The sequence below is a fragment of the Lathyrus oleraceus genome, chromosome 5 (genome assembly GCF_024323335.1).
Source record: "Lathyrus oleraceus cultivar Zhongwan6 chromosome 5, CAAS_Psat_ZW6_1.0, whole genome shotgun sequence".
Taxonomy (NCBI): Eukaryota; Viridiplantae; Streptophyta; class Magnoliopsida; order Fabales; family Fabaceae; genus Lathyrus; species Lathyrus oleraceus.
In genome coordinates, this window is record NC_066583.1 from 244,888,584 (window position 1) to 244,912,980 (window position 24,397).

The 24,397-nt window shown below is 34.4% G+C and overlaps 3 protein-coding genes and 1 non-coding gene across 5 annotated transcripts; 3 read left to right on the forward strand and 1 right to left on the reverse strand.

Annotated features, from left to right (window-relative positions):
• The first annotated feature begins 2,752 nt into the window (after positions 1 to 2,752).
• Positions 2,753 to 3,765, forward strand: LOC127083479 (protein CHLORORESPIRATORY REDUCTION 42, chloroplastic). The gene is made up of 2 exons (XM_051023797.1): positions 2,753 to 3,215; positions 3,498 to 3,765. The coding sequence occupies exons 1-2, from the start codon at positions 2,941 to 2,943 to the stop codon at positions 3,595 to 3,597; spliced, it is 375 nt and encodes a 124-aa protein (XP_050879754.1). The 5' UTR covers positions 2,753 to 2,940; the 3' UTR covers positions 3,598 to 3,765.
• Positions 3,766 to 3,881: 116 nt separating this feature from the next.
• LOC127083478 (disease resistance protein RUN1) lies at positions 3,882 to 10,889 on the forward strand. 2 transcript variants are annotated; one of them, XM_051023795.1, is made up of 5 exons: positions 3,882 to 6,660; positions 6,779 to 7,880; positions 7,972 to 8,262; positions 8,346 to 9,962; positions 10,135 to 10,889. In XM_051023795.1, exons 1-4 carry the CDS (start codon positions 6,152 to 6,154, stop codon positions 9,930 to 9,932), a joined length of 3,489 nt encoding a protein of 1,162 aa, XP_050879752.1. In that variant the 5' UTR covers positions 3,882 to 6,151; the 3' UTR covers positions 9,933 to 9,962; positions 10,135 to 10,889. The 2 variants fall into 2 exon arrangements, with proteins under 2 accessions (XP_050879752.1, XP_050879753.1); XM_051023796.1 differs by having other exon boundaries at positions 10,576 to 10,889.
• Positions 5,878 to 5,951, forward strand: TRNAV-CAC (transfer RNA valine (anticodon CAC)). The gene has a single exon. It is a non-coding gene; the product is annotated as a tRNA-Val (tRNA).
• Positions 10,890 to 18,517: 7,628 nt separating the features above from the next.
• LOC127083482 (uncharacterized) lies at positions 18,518 to 22,656 on the reverse strand. Its single transcript, XM_051023798.1, has 10 exons — positions 22,489 to 22,656; positions 22,022 to 22,275; positions 21,622 to 21,826; positions 21,296 to 21,386; positions 21,051 to 21,196; positions 20,089 to 20,332; positions 19,874 to 19,978; positions 19,579 to 19,761; positions 19,280 to 19,484; positions 18,518 to 19,189 (listed from the first exon to the last, which is right to left on the reverse strand). Exons 2-10 carry the CDS (start codon positions 22,239 to 22,241, stop codon positions 18,705 to 18,707), a joined length of 1,884 nt encoding a protein of 627 aa, XP_050879755.1. The 5' UTR covers positions 22,242 to 22,275; positions 22,489 to 22,656; the 3' UTR covers positions 18,518 to 18,704.
• Positions 22,657 to 24,397: the final 1,741 nt, after the last annotated feature.

A 24,397-nucleotide genomic window follows, 5' to 3' on the forward strand; every position in this document is an offset into this window, starting at 1 on the left:
GCATCCATCTTATTTTGAATATAATCTCACATCTTGGTAGTTAAAAAAGTAACCATTGGTGGCTAGATCTAGTACAAATGCTGAGTACATGAGTTTAGAACAAGCCATTGCAGACCTACTTTGGATTCAGACTCTTCTCAAGAACATATACATTACTACTAAGCCTTTAGTGATCATGTGTGACAATTAATAAACTGTTTTCCTTGCACATAATCCTATCACGCACTCAAGAACTAAGCATATGGAGATTGATTTGTTCTTTGTTATAGAGAAGGTGTTAGCTAGACAACTTGATGTAGTACACATTCTTGGTCCTGATCAGCTAGCTGATGTGTTGAGTAAACCTCTTGGTTATACCAAGTTTTTTAAGCTAAAACACAAATTCAAGGTAACACACTCCCCTTGAGTTTGTGGGGGGAGGGGTATTAAAGATATGCTAGCTTAGGGTTGTTATAACTGACGGTTGTCAATTCAATCTATTAGTAACCTACTATTCCAGTTCACCTGATTGTTACTATAAATGCAATCAGTTGTAATAATTTGAATTCAATCAATTCATAATAGAAACATTAGTTAGAACAAAATTATGAGCAATGCAACTATTAATTTCTAACAGAGCTACATGAAGATTGGATTGAAGATATTTGAGTTGTTGGACTCATTTGTTCAAGAGATCGAAGAAGAAACCGCCGTGCAGGTTTTGAGTGACAATGATAACAACAAATGTGATAAATATCATTGGTTACTTATCTAGAACATTTGTTTTGGTCTTTGGAAGATATTTAGAAGACAAATATTCTAGACTCTATTGGACCATGTGTGCGACACATTGTTAGAAGACATGAGAAAGTTATCTATTGTTAAGAGGGCCATAACAAGAGGACAATTTCTTGTTGGATTCATCTACAATTATAACATAAACCTTTCCATCATGAGGACATTCACTAGAAGAGCTGAATTGATTAGGAGTGGAGTTACAAGGTTTACAAAAACATTCCCCATGCTTCAAAGATTACATACACACAAAAATAATCTTAGGAAGTGGTTTGTTGTATCAGAAGAATGGTTGAATACAAAGACATCGAAAGAGGCTAAGGGAAAAGGGCATGTGTTATTGTTCTCATGACATCGTTTTAGAATGATGTTCTATACTCTCTTAAGGCGATGGGGACACTGGTGATTGTTTTAAGATTAGTTGATAATGAGAAAAAGCCGATAATGGACATGTCAAAGGAAAGTATAAAAAAAGCTTTCAATGAAAATGAGAGTAACTACTATGATATTATTGAAATCAGAAATAGTAGAGGGGCATGTCAACTCCATCGACCATTGCATGCATATATGGTCATTCATTAACCCACAACACTTCTACAATGTCGAAACATTGGCAGACACGAACGTGACCGATGAGATAAAGAGGCTTTCAATAGATGCTTTAGAGAATGACAAAATTATATTTGAGATTACTATGTATTGGAAGGCGCACGACATATTTGGCATATCTTCTACAATTAGAATGAAGGAAAACATGTCCCCTCGTAAGTTTAAGTCCATTCTTTTGTTAATTTTGAATTACATACTTAATACTAATTAGTTATTGCATTACAATTTACATTTGAGTGCTGAACCATGTATGAAAATCATTATCCTTATTTGCAAGCAATTGTAATAAAAGTGTTAAGCATAACACGCAGCTCACCAGGATGATGTGATCGCAATTGGAGTGCTTTTGAGCAAGAAAGTTAAAAATTAATAGTTTTTTTTTTTATTTTATATAATTAGATTGGATATTGTGAGATTTGAAATTAATTATCTATAAAAGTTATAATATAAATTCATTCTAAAAAGAAAAGAAAGATAGAACATCAAAAGCTAAAAGACTTGGTTTTGTAAAGAATAACCATACTCTTATAGAATGCTTCAATATCAATGATTTAACTGATCCTATTCTCCTCAATAATTTTGATGAATGTTATGAATGGTTGTAACAAAATGAGGATGAAAATAGAATAATGGAAGATGATTTGGTTTTGGGAGAAGAGAGTTTGACTTGAGAAGAGAGTTTGACTTGAGAAGTTGTTGGTAATGTCATTGGGGAGTAGACTTGCTACATTAGTGTCTAATAGAGATGAAGAGTTAGAGGAGAAAGACGAAGAATTTGAATCAAGTGATGAGCAAGATGATATTAACGGGGTGTAATTTAAAATTGAAGATGAAGTGGATGTAATTTAATCATTTATTTACGTTTATAATTTGGTTTAGTCATTTTGAGGACATTTATAATTTGATTTTCATGAGAACTTATATTGATGATGTTGTTGGAATTTATGAATGTTATTGCAACTTCTATTTTTAAGACATTATATATATATATATATATATATATATATATATATATATATATATATATATATATATATATATGAACTTATTTTAAATTATCCGCTATGCCGCTATAGAATTTTCGGATCAGACACTACACGTTGCTCTTCGATATTAACAATCTAGAACCACACTCATTATTATTATAAGATAATTTTTTTTTGTAAGTTTTCTTTTTTTCTGGGTGAAAATTTTATAAAGTTATTCAAAGAGTTTTATTTTCTCTTAATCATATTCTAGATTTTTAAAGATTATATATTTCTTCAAAATTTTAAACAAATACATTAAAAATTATTAAAAGTAATTTTTAAAAAATGAGCTATATTTGTTTACATAGAAATGATGAGAAATATGGTTTTATGAGAAAAATGGTAATATAAAATATCATTATCCTAACAGATTTTATCTTTTACAATATCTGTCTATCCTAATTTCCTTCCTCACACATACACTTCAAATGGATAGAACTTCAACAAACACTTTGAAACATACCAAGCAAAACATTGCAAGGTTCAATTTTTGAGAACCATATATTAAATTATCATCACAAAAGTAAACATGTCTTTGTCCCTCTCTTGTGCTACCACAAAACCATCTTTGAAGTTCCACAGTTGCTTGAAATATCAACAACAGAGACCAAATACTTCAGTAACATTTGTGAGGTGTGAATCAAAAGACTCATCAGAGGAGAATGAGTTGCTTGAAAAACGTTCAAAGTTGAATAAAGGGTCTCCCGTTATTATCATTGAAGCTCCAAAAATGATCAAAACTGCAGCTTCTCTCCCTTGCCTCAGAGTTAATTCTGGCTTAGTGAAACCCGGTGATGTGGGAAGGTATTTCACCTCATCTCTTACTTTTTTTTCATCATTTCGATCATCAGAGTCGTTTCAAATTTTTGAGAGAAGTTACCTCAGGTGAAATTTTTTAAAAGGTCATAAATGAACAGTAAAATATGTGTATGAATGTTATTTTTTCTATAATTTAACTAGAAAAAAATGTGAAGTCCTGCGTTGCAGTAGTCGCTTTTTACGCTCTCAAAAACGGCCATGTCAATTATGTATACTTAAAATGAAAATCTTGAAATTAAGTGTATATGACTCACTTGGTGGATGCAGAATTGTTTCAAGAAAGCCAAAGGATGTTTGGGCTGTGAGGTTGTCCATTGGAACTTATCTTATTGATGGCAAATATTTCAAGCCCTTAGATTTGGCTTAGTATAGCTAGCTGAATATATATAATAATCATAGACAAATTGCTCTTGATTAATTTGTGGACTTTGTTGTGTAAATTAGTTAAGCAAAATATTAAAATTCTGGTTTGTCTATTTTTGTATACCAGAATGCTTCTTCTCCATGCATGATATAGCTCTTTATACATTGTCTATTCATATATCTTAGTTATCATTTTCCTCACCAGGGTCGTTTATGTAAGCAGACACAATGTTATGAATGTAGAAGAAGCCTAACTCGTCCCTATCCTCCTTAAGAATGGATTCAGTCGATGCAAATAGAACACATGAAACAGTGGAGTCTCTTTAAGACTTATCGAATAAGTCTCTCTTGCATTATCCTCTATCCAAACATATAAAAAAAATCCCTATTAGATATTTTTTATTTGGTTTGTAAAATATAACACATGAATCTAAGCTTACATCACATGTATTAGAAGTAAAAACAAAGTTACCTTTGTCTAATCCTTAGAGAGCAAGACCTTAATTGAAGGATTTGATACAGATATGGGTCTCTCATAGTCAACATGCTCCTACAAATATGGTTCTCTCATTTATTTTGAAACAATTAAGCAAACAAAGATATAGCAGCAGAATATTTAAAAAGAATAATAGCTAAAACATAGAAAGAAATATAGTAGGAAAAGAAAGAAAATAATAAATGAAACGTAAAAAGATAAGGGATAGAAAGAAAGAAATAAAGGATTCCTTTTTGAAATTTTTTGACTTAAAATAAAAATGACCCATGGGTTATTTTAATGATTTAATTGATTAACTCGAGTTTATATTCGATTAATCAACCCAAATATGGATTGAATTCCATTGTCATTAATCTAAGAACTCCTTTAATCAATTAAAGACATTACAAATGAGTTAATTGGTTAATCCTAATGTGATAATCGATTAACTACTGTAAAAAGCTTTTCTAATTGATTAACCAAGTCAGTAATCAATTAAGTATGCATACGAAAATATTTTTAGGTAATTTTTAAGTAAGAGAAGTGTTGAATAGACTTTATGTATGTGTGAGTTGCTTTAGTCTCAAGAGTTACTCTTATATTTTTTATAATAAATTGATTACTCAGATAAGCACTAAGCGCAATACAAGGAGAGGTTTCACAGTATCCGTCTTTCACATATTTAGATCTTCAAATTCCTTTACTTGATTTAACGTTCACTTAACACTTCAACTAGAACTTGAATCTTCTAACTGAGAGGGTTTGAGATATCTTCTTGATCAGATCTCATAATCAAAGATGGCTGGATAATTGATATAAACCCTTCTTTAAAAGTTGTCACCAAAGACTTAACCGTTTAACTTAAGGAGTCGTCGTCATTGAAGTGGCTTGACATTTGTCATCAATAAAAGCATCTTAACTGTTGAACCGACTTCACAATTGTCATCATAAATTGACACTTGTCATCATCAAAACCAACAAGGTCAATCAACGGTTATAAACACTTATACATGCACATAGGCATGGTAAACAAATCTGCCACCGGTTGAACCTGGTTGCCCCTGCTCTAAATCTAACATGGAAAAACCGATTTAACTGGAGGTGGGGTAGGTCCAGGGAAAATGTGGTTTTTAATTATCGGGACGAGGAATGCTAGTAACCGGCGTAATGGATACCGAAGAGGGATCATCGATGGGGTGAACGTAATAGGGGCTTGTTTGATCCAAAACTGGATCGGAGGAGTTAGAATTGGCGACGAAATTTGTGCGAGGAGGAACCATGGATTCGCATGCTCAATGATACCATATTGAACGAATTGAAAAAGAAAGCATTGCAGTGATGTAACAAAAATCTAACAGAAAACAGTTGGAGAAGATAACATATTATTGACTACTATTGATTCAAATTGAATGAATAACAAAAGGAGATGATTGGAGCTTTTATACAAGTGTAAGATAAAGCCTATATTATACACGTTACTTCTACAATCCTATAATTAAACCAATTAGTCTCAACCATTGGATTGATTGAACTTGACTATCTTAATAACATGCAAGAGCTGCATGAATAACTTGAATGCATAACTTGAAGGTGATAAAGAATAAAAAAACTAAAAGTTTTATTTATTGATCAAATTAAAAAATTATTAGTTTATGCTGGTATGTTTTTGCTTTATTTTCTTTACAAAACATATCATAATTAATGAATGATTCATCTAATAAAAAGTTGTCACATGTAGCGAGGCTTACGGCAAGGTGTGAGCGAAAGTTACAGTGTAATTTAAGTTCGTGAAAATACATAACAAACGAGGTCTGGGTGGTGTAGTTGGTTATCACGCTAGTCTCACACACTAGAGGTCCCCAGTTCGAACCTGGGCTCAGACAAATGGTTTTTTTAAGTTCTTCTTTTTCTTTGGGACAACGTAGTGTGTTGAAATAAATAGTCATGAAGCCCAACGAAACTTCCTAGAACTTACCCCTTGATATTTTATATTTTAACTATTGATCTGCTATATATAAACACTTGTATAATAATACACCAGGTCATAATTTTGTCATTAGTGTAGACTACTTGAAGATTTGTAATGGCTATGCAACAATACGTAGGTTCTTCTTCTTCTTCATCTTCTAACGTAGCATCCTTGAAAAAATATGATGTTTTTATTAGCTTTCGTGGTGATGATACTCGTAAAACCATTACGAGTCATCTTTATGAAGCTCTTAATAAAAAAGTTCTAGTATTTATTGATGACACTGAGCTTCAAAGAGGAGACGAGATCTCGTCAACGCTGATCAAAGCCATTGAGGAGTCAGATGCATCTATAGTCATATTTTCAAAAGACTATGCTTCTTCTAAATGGTGTTTGGATGAACTCGTTAAGATTTTAGAATGCAAAAGAGATCAGAGACAAGTTGTGATACCTGTTTTCTATGAAATTGAACCATCTCATGTGAGGAATCAAACTGGGACTTATCAGCTAGCTTTTGAAAAACATGAGCGAGATTTGAGACACAACAAAGACAAGTTGCAGAAATGGAAAGATGCACTCACCGAAGCAGCCAATTTATCTGGATGGAACTCTCAAAATTACGGGTAAATAAAATGAACATTAGTATTTTTTCCATTTTTCTTTTCTTGCTAAATTAGGTTGACAATGAATTTTAATATAATCTTTACCTTTTCTTCCTTCCATATATATAATATATTGTAGGAAGGAATCAAATTTCATTAAGGACATTGTTGAAGATGTTTTGAAAAAATTGAATAAGAGACATCCATTCGAAGTTAATAAGGAACTTGTTGGAATTGGAGAAAAGTATGAAGAAGTTGAACCGTTATTGGAATTTTGGTCAAATGATGTTAGAACACTTGGTTTATGGGGCATGGGAGGCATAGGAAAGACCACCCTAGCTAAATATTTATACGCTAAACTGTGTTCTCAATTTGATCGGCATTGCTTCATTGAAAATATAAGGGAAGAATCAACCAGAAGCGGACTCAAGTTTGTACGTAACAAACTTTTTTCTTCATTGTTGGAGCTTGGTCTTGATGCACTTTATGTAGAAACTCCAATTTTCATAAGAAGACTTGCACTTGAAAGAAGTCTCATTGTGCTGGATGGTGTGGAAACCTTAGAGCAAGCCGAAAATGTTAACATAGGTAATAACTTCTTAGGACCTGGTAGTAGAGTGATTATCACATCTAGAGATAAGCAGATATTTAGTCAGTTTGATGAATGTGAAATATATAAGGTTATGGGATTGAAAGAGTATGAATCTTTTGAACTATTCTGTTTGAATGCCTTTGGGAAAAAACTTGCCAACGATGGGTATGAGTATCTATCAAAAAGAGCAATTCAATATTGCAGAGGCAATCCCCTAGCTTTAAAAGTTTTAGGTGCACACTTTCGTACAAAAAGTAAACAAGTGTGGGAAAGTGAATTGGAGAAGCTCAAAAAGATTCCCAATGGAAGAATTTATGATGTGTTAAAATTGAGTTTCGATGACTTAGATCCTACTGAAAAAGACATATTTTTAGACATTGCATGCACCCCCTTAATCCCAAGAGACTCTTATTATTATTGTCCACCAATATATTCCCCAAGAGCTATATGGGATGCTTGCCATTTCTTTCCGGAAAGTGGATTAGAAGTACTTCGACATAAAGCACTTATATCTGAAAAAGATGAAATGCATGGTTTGTTAGTAGAAATGGGAAAAGAGATTGTTAGAAAAGAATCTGCCAAAGCTCCAGGAAGAAGAAGCCGATTGTGGGATTCTATGGAAGTGTATGATGTATTGAAATATAAAATGGTAAGTGAAAGACTTAATAAATGCATGAAATATAAGTAAGATGAGTATGTAAAGTGGACATTTTCTAATCATTATTCTAAATTTTTTTTAGGGAACTGAAGTTGTTGAAGCTATAGAGTTTGAGCCTTATAAACTTGGGGATTTATACTTGAGCTCTGATTGTTTTAAGGGTATGACGAATTTAAGATATCTTCGTATCAAAATGGTTCCAGAAATAAGTCTACATCTCCTTGAAGGTTTAGAGTGGTTGTCTGATAAATTGAGGTATTTTTATTGGCGTTCATTCCCACTCGAGTCTTTGCCAACAGCCTTTTGTGGTGAATGGCTTGTATATCTTATAATGAAGAAAAGCAAGCTTAAAAAGCTTTGGGATGGAATCCAGGTACAATTTAGTTAAGACTTATGTATGATTATGAGTTTATGTTAATGATGTCTCAGTAATGTGATGTTTCTTCTCTTATACAGAGGCTTGATAATTTAATGATTCTTGATCTTGCATACTCCAAAGACCTAATTGAAATTCCAGACTTATCAAGGGCTCCAAATCTCCAATTAGTAAATCTTCATAATTGCGAGAGTCTCTGTCAACTCCATCCATCCATTTTCAGCACCCCTAAGCTTATAGAATTAAATCTAAATAGATGCACAAAAATTGAAAGCCTGAAAACTAAGATTCATTCCAAATCTTTACGAAAACTCCATCTCAATGAATGTTCATCTCTGGTAGAATTCTCGGTGACATCAGAGGAAATGACGGAGTTGGTGTTAAATGGCACTGCTGTACATGTATTTCCATCATCCATGTGGAATAATAGTAAACTCACTACTCTCTCTCTACAGGATTGCGAGAAGCTTAATATTGTTGGGAAGAAATTACCAAATGATATAGGATTGAGGTTTCTTAAAGATTTGCGGTTGTCGAGAAGCACACAAATCAATACATCAAATCTTTGGTTCATCCTTGAAGGCACATCATCTTTAGAAAAACTATACATGATAGGGTGCTGCAACTTAGAAACTCTCCCGGATAATATCCAAAACAATCTAATGTTGAAAACTCTTGATTTAAGTAAATGTTCGAAACTTGAGTCCCTGCCAAACCTTCCAGCATCCTTAGAAATTCTTAATTTAATTGATTGTGGGATACTTAAGTCGTTACCAAAGCTTCCAGCATCCTTGAAAACTCTTGATTTAAGTAAATGTTCGAAACTTGAGTCTCTACCAAAACTTCCTGCATCCCTACAAATTCTTGATTTAAATGATTGTGGGTTGTTCAAGTCGTTACCAAAGCTTCCAGCATCCTTGAACACTCTTGATTTAGATGAATGCAGGAAACTTAAGTCCCTACCAAAGCTTCCGTCCTCCTTGGAAAACTTGACAGCCACGAATTGCATTCATCTGGACACTGACTCAAATAAACACCTAATGCTTGGGAACATGTTACACCGAAACAACCCCGATCCCAAGATTACAAGAAGTTTTTTTTGCAGATTAGCTTTCCTTCCTTTCCTTCCTGGAGCCCAAATTCCTAGAGAGTTTGATTTTCGTACTACAGAGACTTCAATAGTTATTCCTCCTATTCCAAAATCTGGCTTCTATTGCTTAGTGTATTATATCATCCTCTCAGAGAATATCTATAACCTTGTTTGTACTATCCATGATCAGTTCGGAACAGTTGATAAATGTTTTGTAAATCTAAAAGAGAGAAAGACATTACTTTCGGATCATCTATTAATAGGCAGTTATTTTAATAGCTCTCGGTTGGAGAGGGTGGGGAGTCAAAACGAAGGTGATCATTACAACCTTTCATTTGAATTCAAACATAGAGAGAGTGAAGAGAAAGTATGGTCAACAAAGGGGATCAAGGGTTGTGGGGTCATCCCTGTATATGGCTTCGAAAATAGTTTGAGGTTTTATGGTAAAAGCAACAGTAGAGTTGAAATTGTTGAATTACAACCCAACGCTCAAATTTCTGATGATTCTGATCAATATTCTAGATGCTCTACAGATGAAGATGAAGAAAACCCGCTAAAACGATCCAAGAGGACTTGAATGATAAATCTTCTTGTGAATGTTCAATAGGTATCAATATTCTCCCACTTTTTACCTATGAACTCCATATTTATTTTTTATTCTCTTTTTTATTTATTTATGGAATTAGTTTTAGTTTTCATAGTCTCCATATTTTATTGGATAACCGTCGTCAATATTTTTTTATAATAACTATTTTTTTTTTAAATCGAAAAATAATTAGGTTTTGAAGAGGATGTGTCAGATGAATGGGCGTATCCCCAATGTATTAAGAGGAGGCGGCAATAACATTGGCGCATGCATTGGACTCCTCATGAGAAGGCGCCAATGCTAGTGGCGCATGCATGACCCTCATGAGGAGGCGCCAATGCTAATGACGCCTAGGTGCATTTGGTTGGTGGGCGCCAATTCATCTGGCGCATGTATGTTCTTTCATATGCGCGTCAATCCCTCAGGTGTCCACATGTTATGTACAATTGATGTTCCGTCTCTATAAATACCACGTCTTCGATGCAATATCTTTCACTCAAACTCATCTCCTAATACCATAATTTGTCTAGTTCAACCACCATCAATTTCAATTTTCTCTATTTCAACAATGTCTGCATACATTCAGAAATGAAATGCTGATTTAATATTTTCCGCCGTTGCGGCTCCGATACAGATTCGAATTTGGAACACAGATACGTTTGAACGTCTTAATCAGACGTTGTACAGTTGGTTAGAGGGAGAAATTGGAGAGGGTGAACGAATTAGAAGAATACAATGACTTGTGTCCACGTTCAACAAAAACGGAGAAGTGCGCGAATGAGTGGATATTAAGACCGACCAAGACGCTCGTAGGATGATGCATTACATGTTCAAAATTGTTTTGATGGTTGTAATTGCATAGTTCTTGTATTGTATTTGTTATAATTATTTGTGTTACTGTTTATGTAATGGTATTTTCATCAAAGACGTCTAATATGAAATAAATTTAGTTTTTCATATATTGCAATAGAGGTACATGTAAATTTATCTGGTTGTGCTCGTTCCAACACTAGGACAGTTATTACGATTGTGACCTGGCTAACGGCATGAACTACATAGTCTAACCATTTTGTTCGCCGTATCCATTTCGGTTCGAATCCGGGTGCTGTTTGGGCGACCTTTTTTCTTCCTTCGCATAACTTCGTTGTGCCAGACGATGTCCCCTTGATATTCTGGTCAATAATCCTCTTTTGTCACTACGGAAAAATTAATTTTATAAACATTTGAAAGGCTGACGACTTTGTAAAGTTCAAATAGCAAGTAGGATGAATCTCTTTGAACCTTTAAGCACGCCACAATTACATGGGAGCAGGGGGTACGAAAGGCTTGGAACTTTCCACAGTCGCACCAACATCTATCTAGTTCAACTCTGTATTGTCCCATTGGCATGCCCTCATTGTGATCCATGGACTCGGCAATACTATACCAACCTTTAGTTCGGTCAAAGACCGTAACCGCGTGTGTGTTTGTTTTGGCGGCTTCATGTCCGATGAATTTCATTAAAGCGTCATTGAACAACTGTCCAGATTGCAACACTGAACTCCATTTTGAGCGTCTGGTTTCAAACAACGCCTCTAGCCTGAAATATGTTGCCTGCACCAAAGCGGTTATTGGTAGGTTACAGATGCCTTTGAAGACAGAGTTCATTGATTCCACAAGATTTGTTGTCATGTGGCCCCAACACTGACCGTTGTCGTATGCCCTAGTCCACTTCTCCAATGGAATACTATCGATCCACCGTACTGCATCTTCGTTTGACAATCTAATTTCCTCGCGGTAGTGTTTGAAAGAAGGTTCTGATAATGCCTAACCTGCATTGACAACCTTCTTCTGAACGTCTTATCTTTGATTTCCCGCATGAAATTCTGAGCAATATGTCTAATACATAACACATGCGTCGAAGGAGGATTTTGCCGGCCGTTATCAATGTTATTATATGCACTGATGATTGAAGGGTGTTTGTCGGAGATCAAACATAAGTTAGGCTGAGGTGCAACGTGCAATCGGAGATTTCTTAGGAAAAAACTTCATCCCTCAGCAGTCTCCCCTTCAACTAGGGAAAAGGCGATTGGAAAAATATTGATGTTCCCATCTTGTGCCACTGCCATCAGTAACGTTCCTTTGTATTTTCCCCACAACCATGTACCATCAATTTGTATAATTGGTTTACAGAAAGAAAAACCTATGATACATGGTTGATACGCCCAGAAGAGACGGTGAAATATTCTATTTCCAACAGCACACGTATCATCTAGTGTATACGCGGGCAATGTTTCCAACTTGACAATTGTCCCAGGGGCATATTGTTTTAGAGCCAACAGGTATTTTGGAAGTTGTTTGTAATACTCCTCCCAATTGCCAAACACTTTTTCAACAGCCTTTGTCCTAGATATCCATGCCTTCCTATATGATGAAGTGTACTCGTACTCTGTCCTAATATGCGAGATTGTCACCAATGACAGACAATATTTCATCGCATATTAGCTTAGAGCTTAATTTACGATGGTCCTGCATTGGGTTTGTCAGCATGCATATGTGATATGGACCCATTGATCCAATCTTCCAAGACCCGCTCCTCTTCCGGTACGAAGCTGACAACCTAAAAAGGCAGTGCTCATTCGGACAATAAACTTTATACCTTGATGTGTCAGTTCTGTCAACTCTGAAATCAGCTGATAGTTGCATGTGTAATTTCTTAATGGCTTTTACATATTCCTCTTTTGTGCGAAATGTGTCTCCTTGTTTCAAAGATCCTTGCATATGCACGTAAGGAATGTACCATACATCTGTTGAAGGTTCATCTGAACCCAAATTCAACCTTGTCATGTGTTGGGGTGGGAAGTATACATGACTTGCTGGTATTGACTCCTCTTCCTCATCAGCGTTCACCATTGAATCAACCATGATCTCGACTTCTTCTTCTTCGTCATCTGGAACATTCACCTCAGCTTGTTCATGATCAGTCTCACAAAACACTTGTGATTGATCAATGAACTGAGACACATGTTGCTGATGTGGTAATATATACAACTTTATATCATTGTAACCGGATTGTTCGTGACTGACAAAATATGTTGAACATCGTCATCATCTCAAATCTTCTTTTGATAAAATTTTACCTGGTTTTCTGCAAACCAAACCGGATTTTTATAGATGATTTGACCCACATTACTGCACTGCAATTTCTTTTCTATTCTTTGTTTCAGTAGTGAAAGATTTGATCGTCGATTTATTGTAAACCGAGTTACCTCTGTGTTTTGAAAATAAAAACCGAACAATTGATGATTAAATATTTCACCTTCGACATGGGCACTGATCATGTAATGTTGTGTGGAAGACATTTTGTTCAAATATTAAATATGTAAATTTCTTTATTGGAATTATTGGTAAGTTGTTCATCTGCACAACATAAATAGTGTTGCATTGATCACTTGGTCATTGTCAGTACAGACTTGACCATGCATGCAGTAAAAAGAATCTATCATGAAGTGACAAGAGTGACAAGAACACACATGCGCCCAGGGAATCCAGGAATCTCTGAACCAAGGAATCCTTGTGCCCTAATATTCCCAACATACGCCCATTCCCTAGGCGCCATAAAGTAAATTGGGTGCCAAGAGGAAGGGCGCCCCTTCACAAAAATTGTACCAAGGCGCCACTAGGAAGGATGCCCCTTCCCATTGCCCTACATTAAGCCGCCAAGATGAAGGGCGCCTCTTCCTATGGATGTGGATTCTTCACATGCGCATAGAACAAAGATTCTTCACATGGTTTCTGCATTTTGTCATTCCATTGTCTTCTTTTTCCATTGCATGCAACCAATCCCATTCTTCTTAGGTTGCAAACCTACTCACTCATTCATCTATAAATAGACTCTCATATCAACAATATCAAATCATCTTCATCAATACTTAATTATATTCTTCTTTGTCACATTAATCCTCTACCACACTCAAGCTCTACAAAATCAAAATCATGTCTGTGTTGACTATGGGTGATGAACACAGAGGCACACTCAAGAATATCTAGGCATTTGTATGTTATCTCTCTCTTTTTACTTTTTCTGTTTTTAGTCTTATACCTTTGTTATCTATGTTTTTCTTACTTCTTATAGAGTTGTGTTTGTGGATTATGTATTTCTTCTTCTTATTGTATTTTCTTACTTTTTTGTTATTAGGATCCGAAACGTTTTAGATGTCGTGTACATGAATATGTACCCCACGATCCTTTAATAGAACCATATATTAGAGGATGTGGATTTGAAAATCTACTCAACATTGTTTCGAACTTGGTGGACTACAAGTTCATTCTGGCTTTGTTGGCGAGGTGGAGACCCGAGACCCACACATTTCACCTTCTGATTGGTGAGTGTACCGTCACACTTGAGGACGTGTACATGTTGTTGGGTCTCCGTATAGATGGAAAGGCCGTGAATGGTAGAGTTAACCAAGACAACAATATCTGCAATGAATTACTCGATGCCCCTTTGTTAGACGACGAAACTGAGGGAGACACATCTGGTCAAGTAAGGGGGCAAGGTATAAATTTAAAATACCTTAAACAATATTATGACAGTATAGTATTGTCTGAAGATTCAACCGAGTATGAGAAAATAATAAAAGCTCGATGTTATATTATGATTTTTATTGGTAATTTTTTGTTTCCAGAAAGTACAGGTAATTATGTAAATATAATGTATTTACCTTTACTATGCAACATTAATAAGGTAAACACTTATAGTTGGGGTACAGCTGTGTTGACCCATCTATATAGTGCAATGTGTAAAACTGCAAAAAAGAATACTTCTACTTTTTTTTATGTGCGTATTTGCTTCAAGCTTGGGGTTGGTCAAGAATGTCGTCGCTCGCCCCGATAAATAAGCGCCCTTTCATGTTCCCGTTTGCAACCAAATAAGTCTAACACTTTATCATTTACCATATAGTTAATTATATTTTATATTATAATTAACAGTAAATAATATTTTTCACTTCTTTTTTATCTAAGGTGGTCAGTAAGGGGGATGAACTACAATAGGTTTCCGAAACACGCTATTGTAGTCTATCGCAATCTATTGGACCACATTGGACATGACGATGTAATAATCCTACCCACCTATATTTTAATTTAAAAATACTTCTCAAATTATTTTCCATTTAATCGTCTCGTATTGTTTTACAGTTTATCTGGAGGCCATATCTGGGTCTGGATCATGATGTGAACCATGACGATGCTGCAGTTTGGACAGCGAAGACACCGATTATCCAATTCACTACGGTGGAAATGCACCAGAGTGACCGGGTCAAATTGCAGTTCAGAATGCTACAACAGATTCCAGAATCTCCCACGTGTTTGGGGAATTGGCATCAAAAAAGGGTTGATGCACAATGGGATTTTTCTAACTGGAGAGACTTTGCAAAAGAGATGTGTCGTCAATGGAGGAATCGATAACAACACATCTTAAACGAACCAGTCATCCATGGTGCAAGACCGACTTAACAATATATGGCATGGTTTAGGTCGGTAACAACTCAACAATTTGTATCTGAGCCGCAATATTTGATGGATCCACGCCAACTTGCTTCGTCATCGTACGCCCCACAACAATTCCCCACCCAACACCAATGTGAACCGACCTAGACCCAACAATCAACCACACAACATCAACCAACCACATACACACAACAACCAAACACCCAACCTCGCAACCCGTTCAGGCCAATCACCCAACAACCAACCATCCAACGTCGCAATCCATTCATACCACCCACCCAAACACAAAACCAAGAATCAAACCCCGCAACCACAACCGTCTATAGCCCAAATGATTCATATGGGTCACTTCATCGTAGCACCCCACCAATGACTACCCAAACATCCCATCAACATAGCACCCAACCATTGTTTAACTATAGTACGCCCCATGAACCATTGCTTCGTTTCCAAAAGACTCAATGACCCAATTTGGGAAACTATACCGTCCCCAATTCACCCAACCCCAACGACCTAACTACGATGACATGGCACCGAACTCCATTACGGAAGCGTCGTTGGCCAGAGCCCCTCCGGATATTGGGAGCAAATGATGACACATCTGTCAAATACCGTTGGAACTTTCACTGGACCTTCCCACCAGCCATCGCTCGATAAGGTCAGCACACAAAGACCTCAAACACCTCAAGAAAATAGTGGGAGACCTCGGAGACAAACTAACACACCTGAATGTGAAACAGAGGGACGCTATAATCGGGTCGGTCATTAGTTTATTGTCAGTCCAATGTAACCAATTATTACATCATCAATAAATTTATTTTTTTCCATTACTATTTCTTATTTATTAAATAATGAAAATTAATAATTAATAATTAAAAAAATTAAAAAACTAAAAAATTAAAAAAAATTTAAAAAATATATATAAGGGGGTGTATGCGCCAGATGAATTGACGCATATACCAACCAAATGCACCTAGGCGTCACTAGCATTGGCGTCTTCTCATGAAGGTCAATGCATGCGACACTAGCATTGACGCCTCCTCATGAGAAGCCCAATGCATGCGTTAATGCTATTGGCGTCTCCTCTTAATTGTCGTCTCATTGTTCACACACACCGAGTATTAACTAATGTTAATTGAGTTAAACATAAAATAACCTTTTAATGATTTAAATTCACGCATTTAAGTGACATTTAATTCCACAGTAGTTTTTAATAATTTTTAAATCAATATTTAAGTTCATTAACACTATAAAATACAAGTACTTATCAAATTGGTTGGTTGCTTGTCATTTTAGAAAGAGAATTCGAGAGAAAACACAAAATTAAACAAAACATTTTTCATCCGTATTTTTTTATTATCTATCAGTGAATAAAATCTCAACTCTTAAATAGAGCAAATTTCATAATTAATTAAAAAACAGAATTAAATATTCATGAATAATATACAACTAAACTCAATTTTTTTGATAGAATAAACAAAGGTTACATTTTCTTGAAAGAATGTAGGATTACATGGAATATAAAATCTAAAAATAAATGAAACAAAATTTGACTATTTTATTCCTTAATCATTCCACTAGTTAATTTTTGGTGGAATAAGGATTAAGATGAGAAGAGAGCAAACATTAATATAGAACTGAAAGAGAAGAGTCTCCATAACAAAAATCTTTAAAGTTTCAAGTGTTTCTCCATAATCGAGACAAGGGTGAATTATTCAATATATTGATGTTTAAGTATGGGGAATAATGGGGATTCCTTAACCCATTTTCCCTTTTCTTTTCTTTCATTGATGTGCAAAACCTCTCTAGATTTTTATTATATAATTTTCAGTTATGCTCTATTAACTATGTAATTTATACGAATTTATGTGTTTAATTCGGATTTTTGATATTTATGAATATATGTGAAGATTTGATGAATATGATGATGGTTACATGATTAATTGATTATATATGCGCTGAATCTGAGTGTTTTTATACGTTAAATGCTATATGAATCATGTATGATAATTTATATGCGTTGAGGTCTTCGAGCAATTTCTGATTTTCTGATTTGTTTATTGTTGTTTGATAAAGATTGATAAGAAAAAGTGTTGAGTTATTGAGTTAATTGGTGAATGTCTCATGAGGAGGAATTGTTGATGTTGAGATGTTTAGGTTCGATGAAACCAAACCAGTGACGAGTATAGAAGTTGGAGGTCTGGATGAGATTTTCATATTTCTTTTAGCATTCATGCATCATGTATATTGGAGTTAGGTAGGACTTTGGTTCATTGACGGGGAGGACTTCGGTCTAGTGACGAGGAGGATCTTAGTCCAGTGACGAATTAGATACCTCAGAAACATATCTTTATGGAATGCTTGCAATTTTTTTTGCAGAGAGTGGACTAGAAGTCCTTCTAGATAAAGCTCTCATATTTTTATGAAGGACGCTTTATCAGAATGCATGCTTTGTTAGAAGAAATGAGAAAAGAGATTGTTACGATAGAATCTGTCAAAGACCCGGAAGAAGAAGTCGATTATGGGATCAAAAGGATGTGTATGATGTATTGGAGGATGTATATATGAAAATGGATGAAATATAAGTAATATAAATATGTTACTAATCATTATTCTAATTTTGTTTTTTAGGGAAGTGAATGTTACTACACAGACTCGGTTCATTAATTTCAGATCATGTATTGTTATGTTGCATAGGGTGTTATAAATCTGACTGGGTGAAGATTGAGAGTGAAAGTGGAGGTGATCATTACAACTTTTCATTTGAATACAACAAAACTATGTATTAGTTTTTTTGCCTTAATCTTATCTTCGAACCACAAATGCAATTGCTCGAGTTTGATTATTTATACTTAAAAGCACAATAAAAGGGCAAAGAGTCGATTGGTATTATCTTGTATACTTGCTTTTGCTTTTACGGGCTTTTACTTTTTATAGATCTTCCTAATTTTATTCAGTTTTTTTGGCAATTGACCATTTCCATCTTTTCCATTTGAGTAATGAGCCTTTCTATAAATTGAACTAACATCAATTTTTAAAAAGAAGTTCCTTCAAGGGCTAGAATCATTTTTATGAAAAGATTCAAAAACCAAAGAAACTTAAAAGTTTATACTACTGAAATTGTCAAGGTACCAGTTTACAACACGTTTCTATTCTAGAATTGAATCTCAAAGTTGCATTAGAAAGGTAAACATGATCTAATAACTCACCACTCAACACTTTCAAGGATTCTAGTGAAAAAGTGTTGTGTTCTTGAACATGTTATATGAGATTTCAATACTTGGTAAGGTTTGTAGTCAAACCAAATCCAAATGGAAAAAGAGGATCATAATGTTTATCACCAACGTTCATTGGTAGCTGGTCAACTGTCTTGAACCACGTCCTCGCCAGCTTGCCGGTGAATGCAAAGTCGCCATAGAGAACATCAGCAACACCTTGGCCTTCAGTGCCAGGTAGCCATGCAGCTACAAGTGCATCAATTTTTGATAGATATGGCTGAATCACAACCGGGCGCCCAGTGACGAGAACAACGACACATTGAATGTAGCCGCATACATTGGTGATGGTGCTTGGACCTGGTTCAGCTATTGTTAGATTCAAACTGTCACCAAATGTCTCAGCATAAGGTGGTTCTCCCACAACGACTATGGCATAGGAAAATTTGTTTGACTTGATAAAATTAGCATCAGGATTTTCATTGTAGACAACTTTGGTTGCAGGTTCAACTGTTTGTTTTATCGCATCAAGGATGGTTGTACCTGTTATCAAATATTAACTCTATTAGATGTTATGTAATTTTTCGACAAAGGAAGCTATAATAGAGACTTAAATGAAACGTTTCGACTTACCAGATGTAAGATCACTACCGGTAAGCCCTTGCCATGTAATTGTCCACCCACCACATTGATTACCCAAATTGTCAGCATGACTTCCTGCAACCAATATTTTTGAAGCTTTCTTGGGAAGAGGAAGCAGTGGCTTATGAGCAGATTTACCATTCTTTAACAACACTAGGGATTTCCTAACAGCTTCTCTAGCTAACTCTCTATGTTCCTGTTTAAGACACGATATACGATCAACAAAACAAACTCTTTTCATACACGAGGTTTCTGACACATGTTCAAATGATATTCATAAGAAAATGTACCTTGCTACCCAATTGGTTTGCGAGGCTTAGATCAGCGAGTGGATTTTCAAAAAGGCCCATGGTAAATTTTACTCTTAAGATTCTTGCTACAGCATCATTAATCCTGCTCACCGGGATAATATTGTTCTTAACTTGATAGGTCAGGTCATCAATGAACTCAGTAAAGTTATAGGGAACCATAATCTGCAAAAAATGTGAATTTTAAATAGAAAGTAATCTCCAAATACTAAACTCCAAGACTATAGAAACACTTTTTGTTTCTTATTTTACTTCTTGAAGTGAAAAAAATATTTACCATATCAATTCCAGCACTAACACCAGCTTCAACAGAGTATGAATAGTTAGCATCAGGAGGAGATGTAATTCGGTCAATACCCTGCCAATCTGATATGACGAAACCCTGAAAGATGCAAGAAAAATTACATGATATGTACCGATTATCATCTGTATTTTTCTTAAATATAAAACCATTTTGTTAACATTAGAAACGATGTCGATAAATTTTATTACCCTGAACCTCAGTTTGTCCTTGAGGTAACCAGTGACCAGATCCCGGTTAGCATGCATTTTCTTCCCATTCCAGCTAGTGTAGGAGATCATAACTGTTGAAACACCCTTGATAACAGAGTCATAGTATGCCGGCATGTGAATTCCAAGCAATCCTTTGTAGTTTATCAAAGTATTGTTCTCATTGATACCCTTGTTTGTGCCACCATCTCCCACAAAGTGCTTGGCACAAGCTGCAACCTTGTTCCTGGGTCAAAGTAATTCAAATGAAGGGGCATTTTTTTCAGCTCTATGCATTCATACAATAAATGAGCTGCTATTCATGATTTATTTTAATATGAAAATTGGAAATTTTGTATTCAAAAAATAAGACACGGAGAAACATTAAATCTAAACACATTGTATCCTAATTATAAGAACATGGCATGCATGCTTTATTGCCAAGGCTTTTTGAGTAATAAAGTCCTTAATATATACTTTAGCATTTAATATCTATGTTAGTGTGTGTGAGTGCGCGCACTTGATCGTTTTCACATTTTAGATGGTACAGCCATAGGAATGCAAAAGGTGGTGAGCCCAACTATCTAAATGATCAGAAAAACCCAAATGTGTAGGACCATCATAATGGTATAGGACCATCCAAAAAGCAGCTTTTGGACTCTCACCATCTTTTATATTTCTTTTTCTTCCCCCTTTTATTTTTATGAATTCAAAATTCAATGGAACATAACCTTTATCTACTATAAATAATTAAGAAAAGGTATAAATACAATATATATATATAATGATGTTACCAAGAAACTTTAGGTATGAATGTTCAAAAGAATTTATAAATGTATTTCATGTTCTGAAATATTTCCTAGCAATTAAACAAGCCCGTCATAAAAAATCACCAACCGTACAACTAGAAGACTAAGGACCATAAAATTTTCTTTTCAAAACAAAACTTGAGACAAGAACCTTACTTTCCAGCAACAAAGGGTGTCCCTTTCCTGGAGTTTCCAGGAATATCTCCTTGCAGACCAGGTATAATTTCAGTCATAGTTCGAACAATCTGAGGATCTTCACTATAGCTTTCGTAGCAACGTCCCCACCTAGGATCTCTGCAAACCTGTTGTTAATGAATAGTCCATCAACATATCAGCAAACTTGATCAATGTTATACGTGATTCATTTCAAACAACACTATATTGAAATACTGCTTCGTTACCGCAATACATGGAGCAAAAACATATGGAATTCCTGTAGCTCTAACTTCAAGGGCAGTTGCTTCTCCAATCTTTTTAATTAGCACCGGATCCCTAATAACAAAACAGCAGATCCCATTACCAATTTACAATAAAAGCAAGAAAATTCTGGGTTTGTGATTTATCAAAAAGGTTTGCATCTTCAAATATAGTAACTTTCAACAACGGTATTACTTCATTAGAATTTGGAAAAACAAGATCCTTTCGGTTAACGATGCTACGCATTCTTTGTTTTTTATTTAATCATTTCATGACTAGTCAAATTCCTGCAATATACATATAAACTTGCCTGGTAACTCCTAGCCCAACATTGTGAGGAAAAATAGTAGCATTGTAGACATTATTGTGACCATGAACAGCATCTATCCCATAAATCATCGGTATCCCAAGGGGAGTAGATAAAGCTGCATTTTGGATCTGATTCACCATTTTCACCCAAGTCTCCGCTGATGCTTTTGGAGCTGGAACACTCCCTCCCCCACTCAGCACACTCCCTACATATCCAGAATATCACTTTACTAAAGCAAAACAACAACAAAAAAACATATAAAACCCTAACACAGACACAAGACACGACACCGATGATGTAGTGACACTGACACCGCCTTTACACAAGTCTATGAAACACTCAGATTGAGAAAACATGACAGCGTCAAACAATACAAGAAACTAGATTTGAGTGGTTTTACCAATGAAGTACTTGCTTATGGCATCAGGAGTAGCAACACTCCTTTCAACCTGAGTCATTTGACCTATCTTTTCCTCCAGAGTCATTCTACTCAACAAGTCTTTGATTCTTCTACTCAATGGCACTTTAGGGTCTTTATACTTTCTATACTCTGCTTCTGAAAATGAAACCAGAAAGCACAGCAGCAGAACACACAAAATAGGGATTGAAAATTTCCCCATTTCAAATCCTCAACAACCAAAATATATAACCAATCTGCAAATATAGCAAACAGAATCAAATTAATCAACAAAAAAAAACAAAATCAATTTCAACAAATGGATCAATGAGTAAGCACAATGGAGCATTAAAGAAAGTTGACATTTGAGCTACATTTACATGAAATTTGAAAGCTAACAAAACAAAACAAAAAAAAACTGAAATGTTATAGTGAACTGAAAAAGAAAAAGAAAAAGGGAACTTGTGTACCTTAGAAAAAGCTCAATGAAGGTGAAGAGAAAAAACTAGATTCAAAAATCTACAATTTGGTGAAGTGGTTTTAAGGTAGTGGGGGAAGAACAAGGTAGTAGTACTAAATAGTAAATAAATGTAGAGAGAGAAACTAGAGAGAGAAAATATCCCACAGTAGTGCTGGGGTCCATGCAACTAGTGTTTTTGCTATTTTTACTTTTGAAGTTTGAAGAACAAAGTTGAATAACTTTTATGTATATGTTATTAGATACTTCAAATTAATCATAGTATTTTTAGTTTTGAAAATTTTGGGAACTTTAATTTTATTGAAGCTTATTTAATGTTACATATTAGTATTTTTTGTTAAAAAAATGTATTATCATTTATAATGTTTTAAATAGATTTTTTAATTTGTTTATAGTATTAAAATTAATCTTAGTTATGTGTATTATTGATAAGATATTATTCAATTGCATTTATTTTTCAAGACTTTTTGACAAGTTTTGCATAAAAAAACAAAAAACTCTTTGGCAAGTTTTGTAAAAAAAACAAAAAGCTTTTTGACATGTTGATAGAGCGTTGGACCGAAACACATGCTTATTAGTCGCCGGTGGAAAAGGAGTTTCCACTTCCCAGCTTCATTTGATTGTTTTTTTGTTAATAGAGAATAAGACTCAATAAACTAAATGTTATGGCTGCTCTAGTGATAATTTCATCATTAAGTTTTAAATTTGATTTTATTGAAACGTATTTTATGGGCCAGGAATTTAAAGTTGTTTGAAAATAATATTGGTCAGTGTCGATTTGATTGCAATGTTTGTATTTGGATTCATGACTAATGAAATCTTAAAAAAGAGGAAAATATAAATTGTTCTGAATTTTATGAGGATATCTTGGACGAATCAAAAGAGTAGTCTATAATTTTTTTAAATAATACTCCAAATACATAAGGATAAAAGAAATAATTGGATAAAAAACACATTTTTATTTGATATTATGCAAAAAAAAAAATACAAGTGTGGATCTTTGAATAAATGTTTATACTACATCAAAATATAAACCACTATAAAGAGATTTTTTCTTCTTCTTGATTAGATCTTTTTTCCTATAAAAACTTGATCAAATCTTTAAATTATTTAAATATCATCCTCTTAACATTTTTTTTTGTTGTAAAATCATTAATAATTCGTTCATAAAGGTTCTTCAAAAATTTATTTTCAATTGAAATACTATTTAATCTATCTTGTGACATAGTAGATCTCAAATAAGATTTTAATAATTTTAATTTAGAAAAACTTCTTTCAGCAGATAAAATATTGATAAGAATAGTCAATATTATTCTATAAGTTATGCATGCATTAGGAAAAAAAATTAAAAGTCTTTAAAGAACTTAATATCATATAGCTTGATTTTGATTTAACTATTAAAACTTCTCTAATAAGTTTCAATTTTTCAAACAAAATTTCACCATCAAGATCATGAGAATCGTCATGTTTTAAACAAGTTTCAAGATGTGTACAACATGTTTTCAAGTCCCTATCAGATAATGATCTAAGTCTTTCAATACTAAACAAGAATCCAAAAATATTTTCATATGTGCTATACTGCTCAAATCTTCTATCAAGTTAGGCAATTGTTTGATCTACAATATATAAGAAATAGTGATTTCAAAAAGACTCTTCTGCAGACTCAAGATTCAGTTGTGTGGGTTGAGATGGATTTTCATCATAATGTTATTTTCTAGGAATTTGACATTTTTGAATAAACATGCATTCAATCTCCATTTCATTCCCAATCTTTTCAGCATCAGCCTTAGCATTTACATATCCAGATTCTCTATATTTTTTCAAATACTTGATCAAACATTTTACTAGTTTTATAGCCACATCAATACGCATGTCTTTTTTTTGCAAAATTTTGCTAATTT

Bases quoted from the DNA above. Each gene is read 5' to 3' on its own strand.
- LOC127083479 (XM_051023797.1), top strand. From the start codon at position 2,941: ATGTCTTTGTCCCTCTCTTGTGCTACCACAAAACCATCTTTGAAGTTC. The intron at 3,216-3,497 runs GTATTTCACCTC...TGGTGGATGCAG, and splicing joins AAACCCGGTGATGTGGGAAG to AATTGTTTCAAGAAAGCCAA.
- LOC127083478 (XM_051023795.1), top strand. From the start codon at position 6,152: ATGGCTATGCAACAATACGTAGGTTCTTCTTCTTCTTCATCTTCTAAC. The intron at 6,661-6,778 runs GTAAATAAAATG...AATATATTGTAG, and splicing joins TGGAACTCTCAAAATTACGG to GAAGGAATCAAATTTCATTA. The intron at 7,881-7,971 runs GTAAGTGAAAGA...AATTTTTTTTAG, and splicing joins ATGTATTGAAATATAAAATG to GGAACTGAAGTTGTTGAAGC.
- LOC127083482 (XM_051023798.1), bottom strand. From the start codon at position 22,241: ATGGGGAAATTTTCAATCCCTATTTTGTGTGTTCTGCTGCTGTGCTTT. The intron at 21,387-21,621 runs GCAAGTTTATAT...TTTTGTTATTAG, and splicing joins GTTGGGCTAGGAGTTACCAG to GGATCCGGTGCTAATTAAAA. The intron at 19,190-19,279 runs GTAAGTCGAAAC...ATTTGATAACAG, and splicing joins CGGTAGTGATCTTACATCTG to GTACAACCATCCTTGATGCG.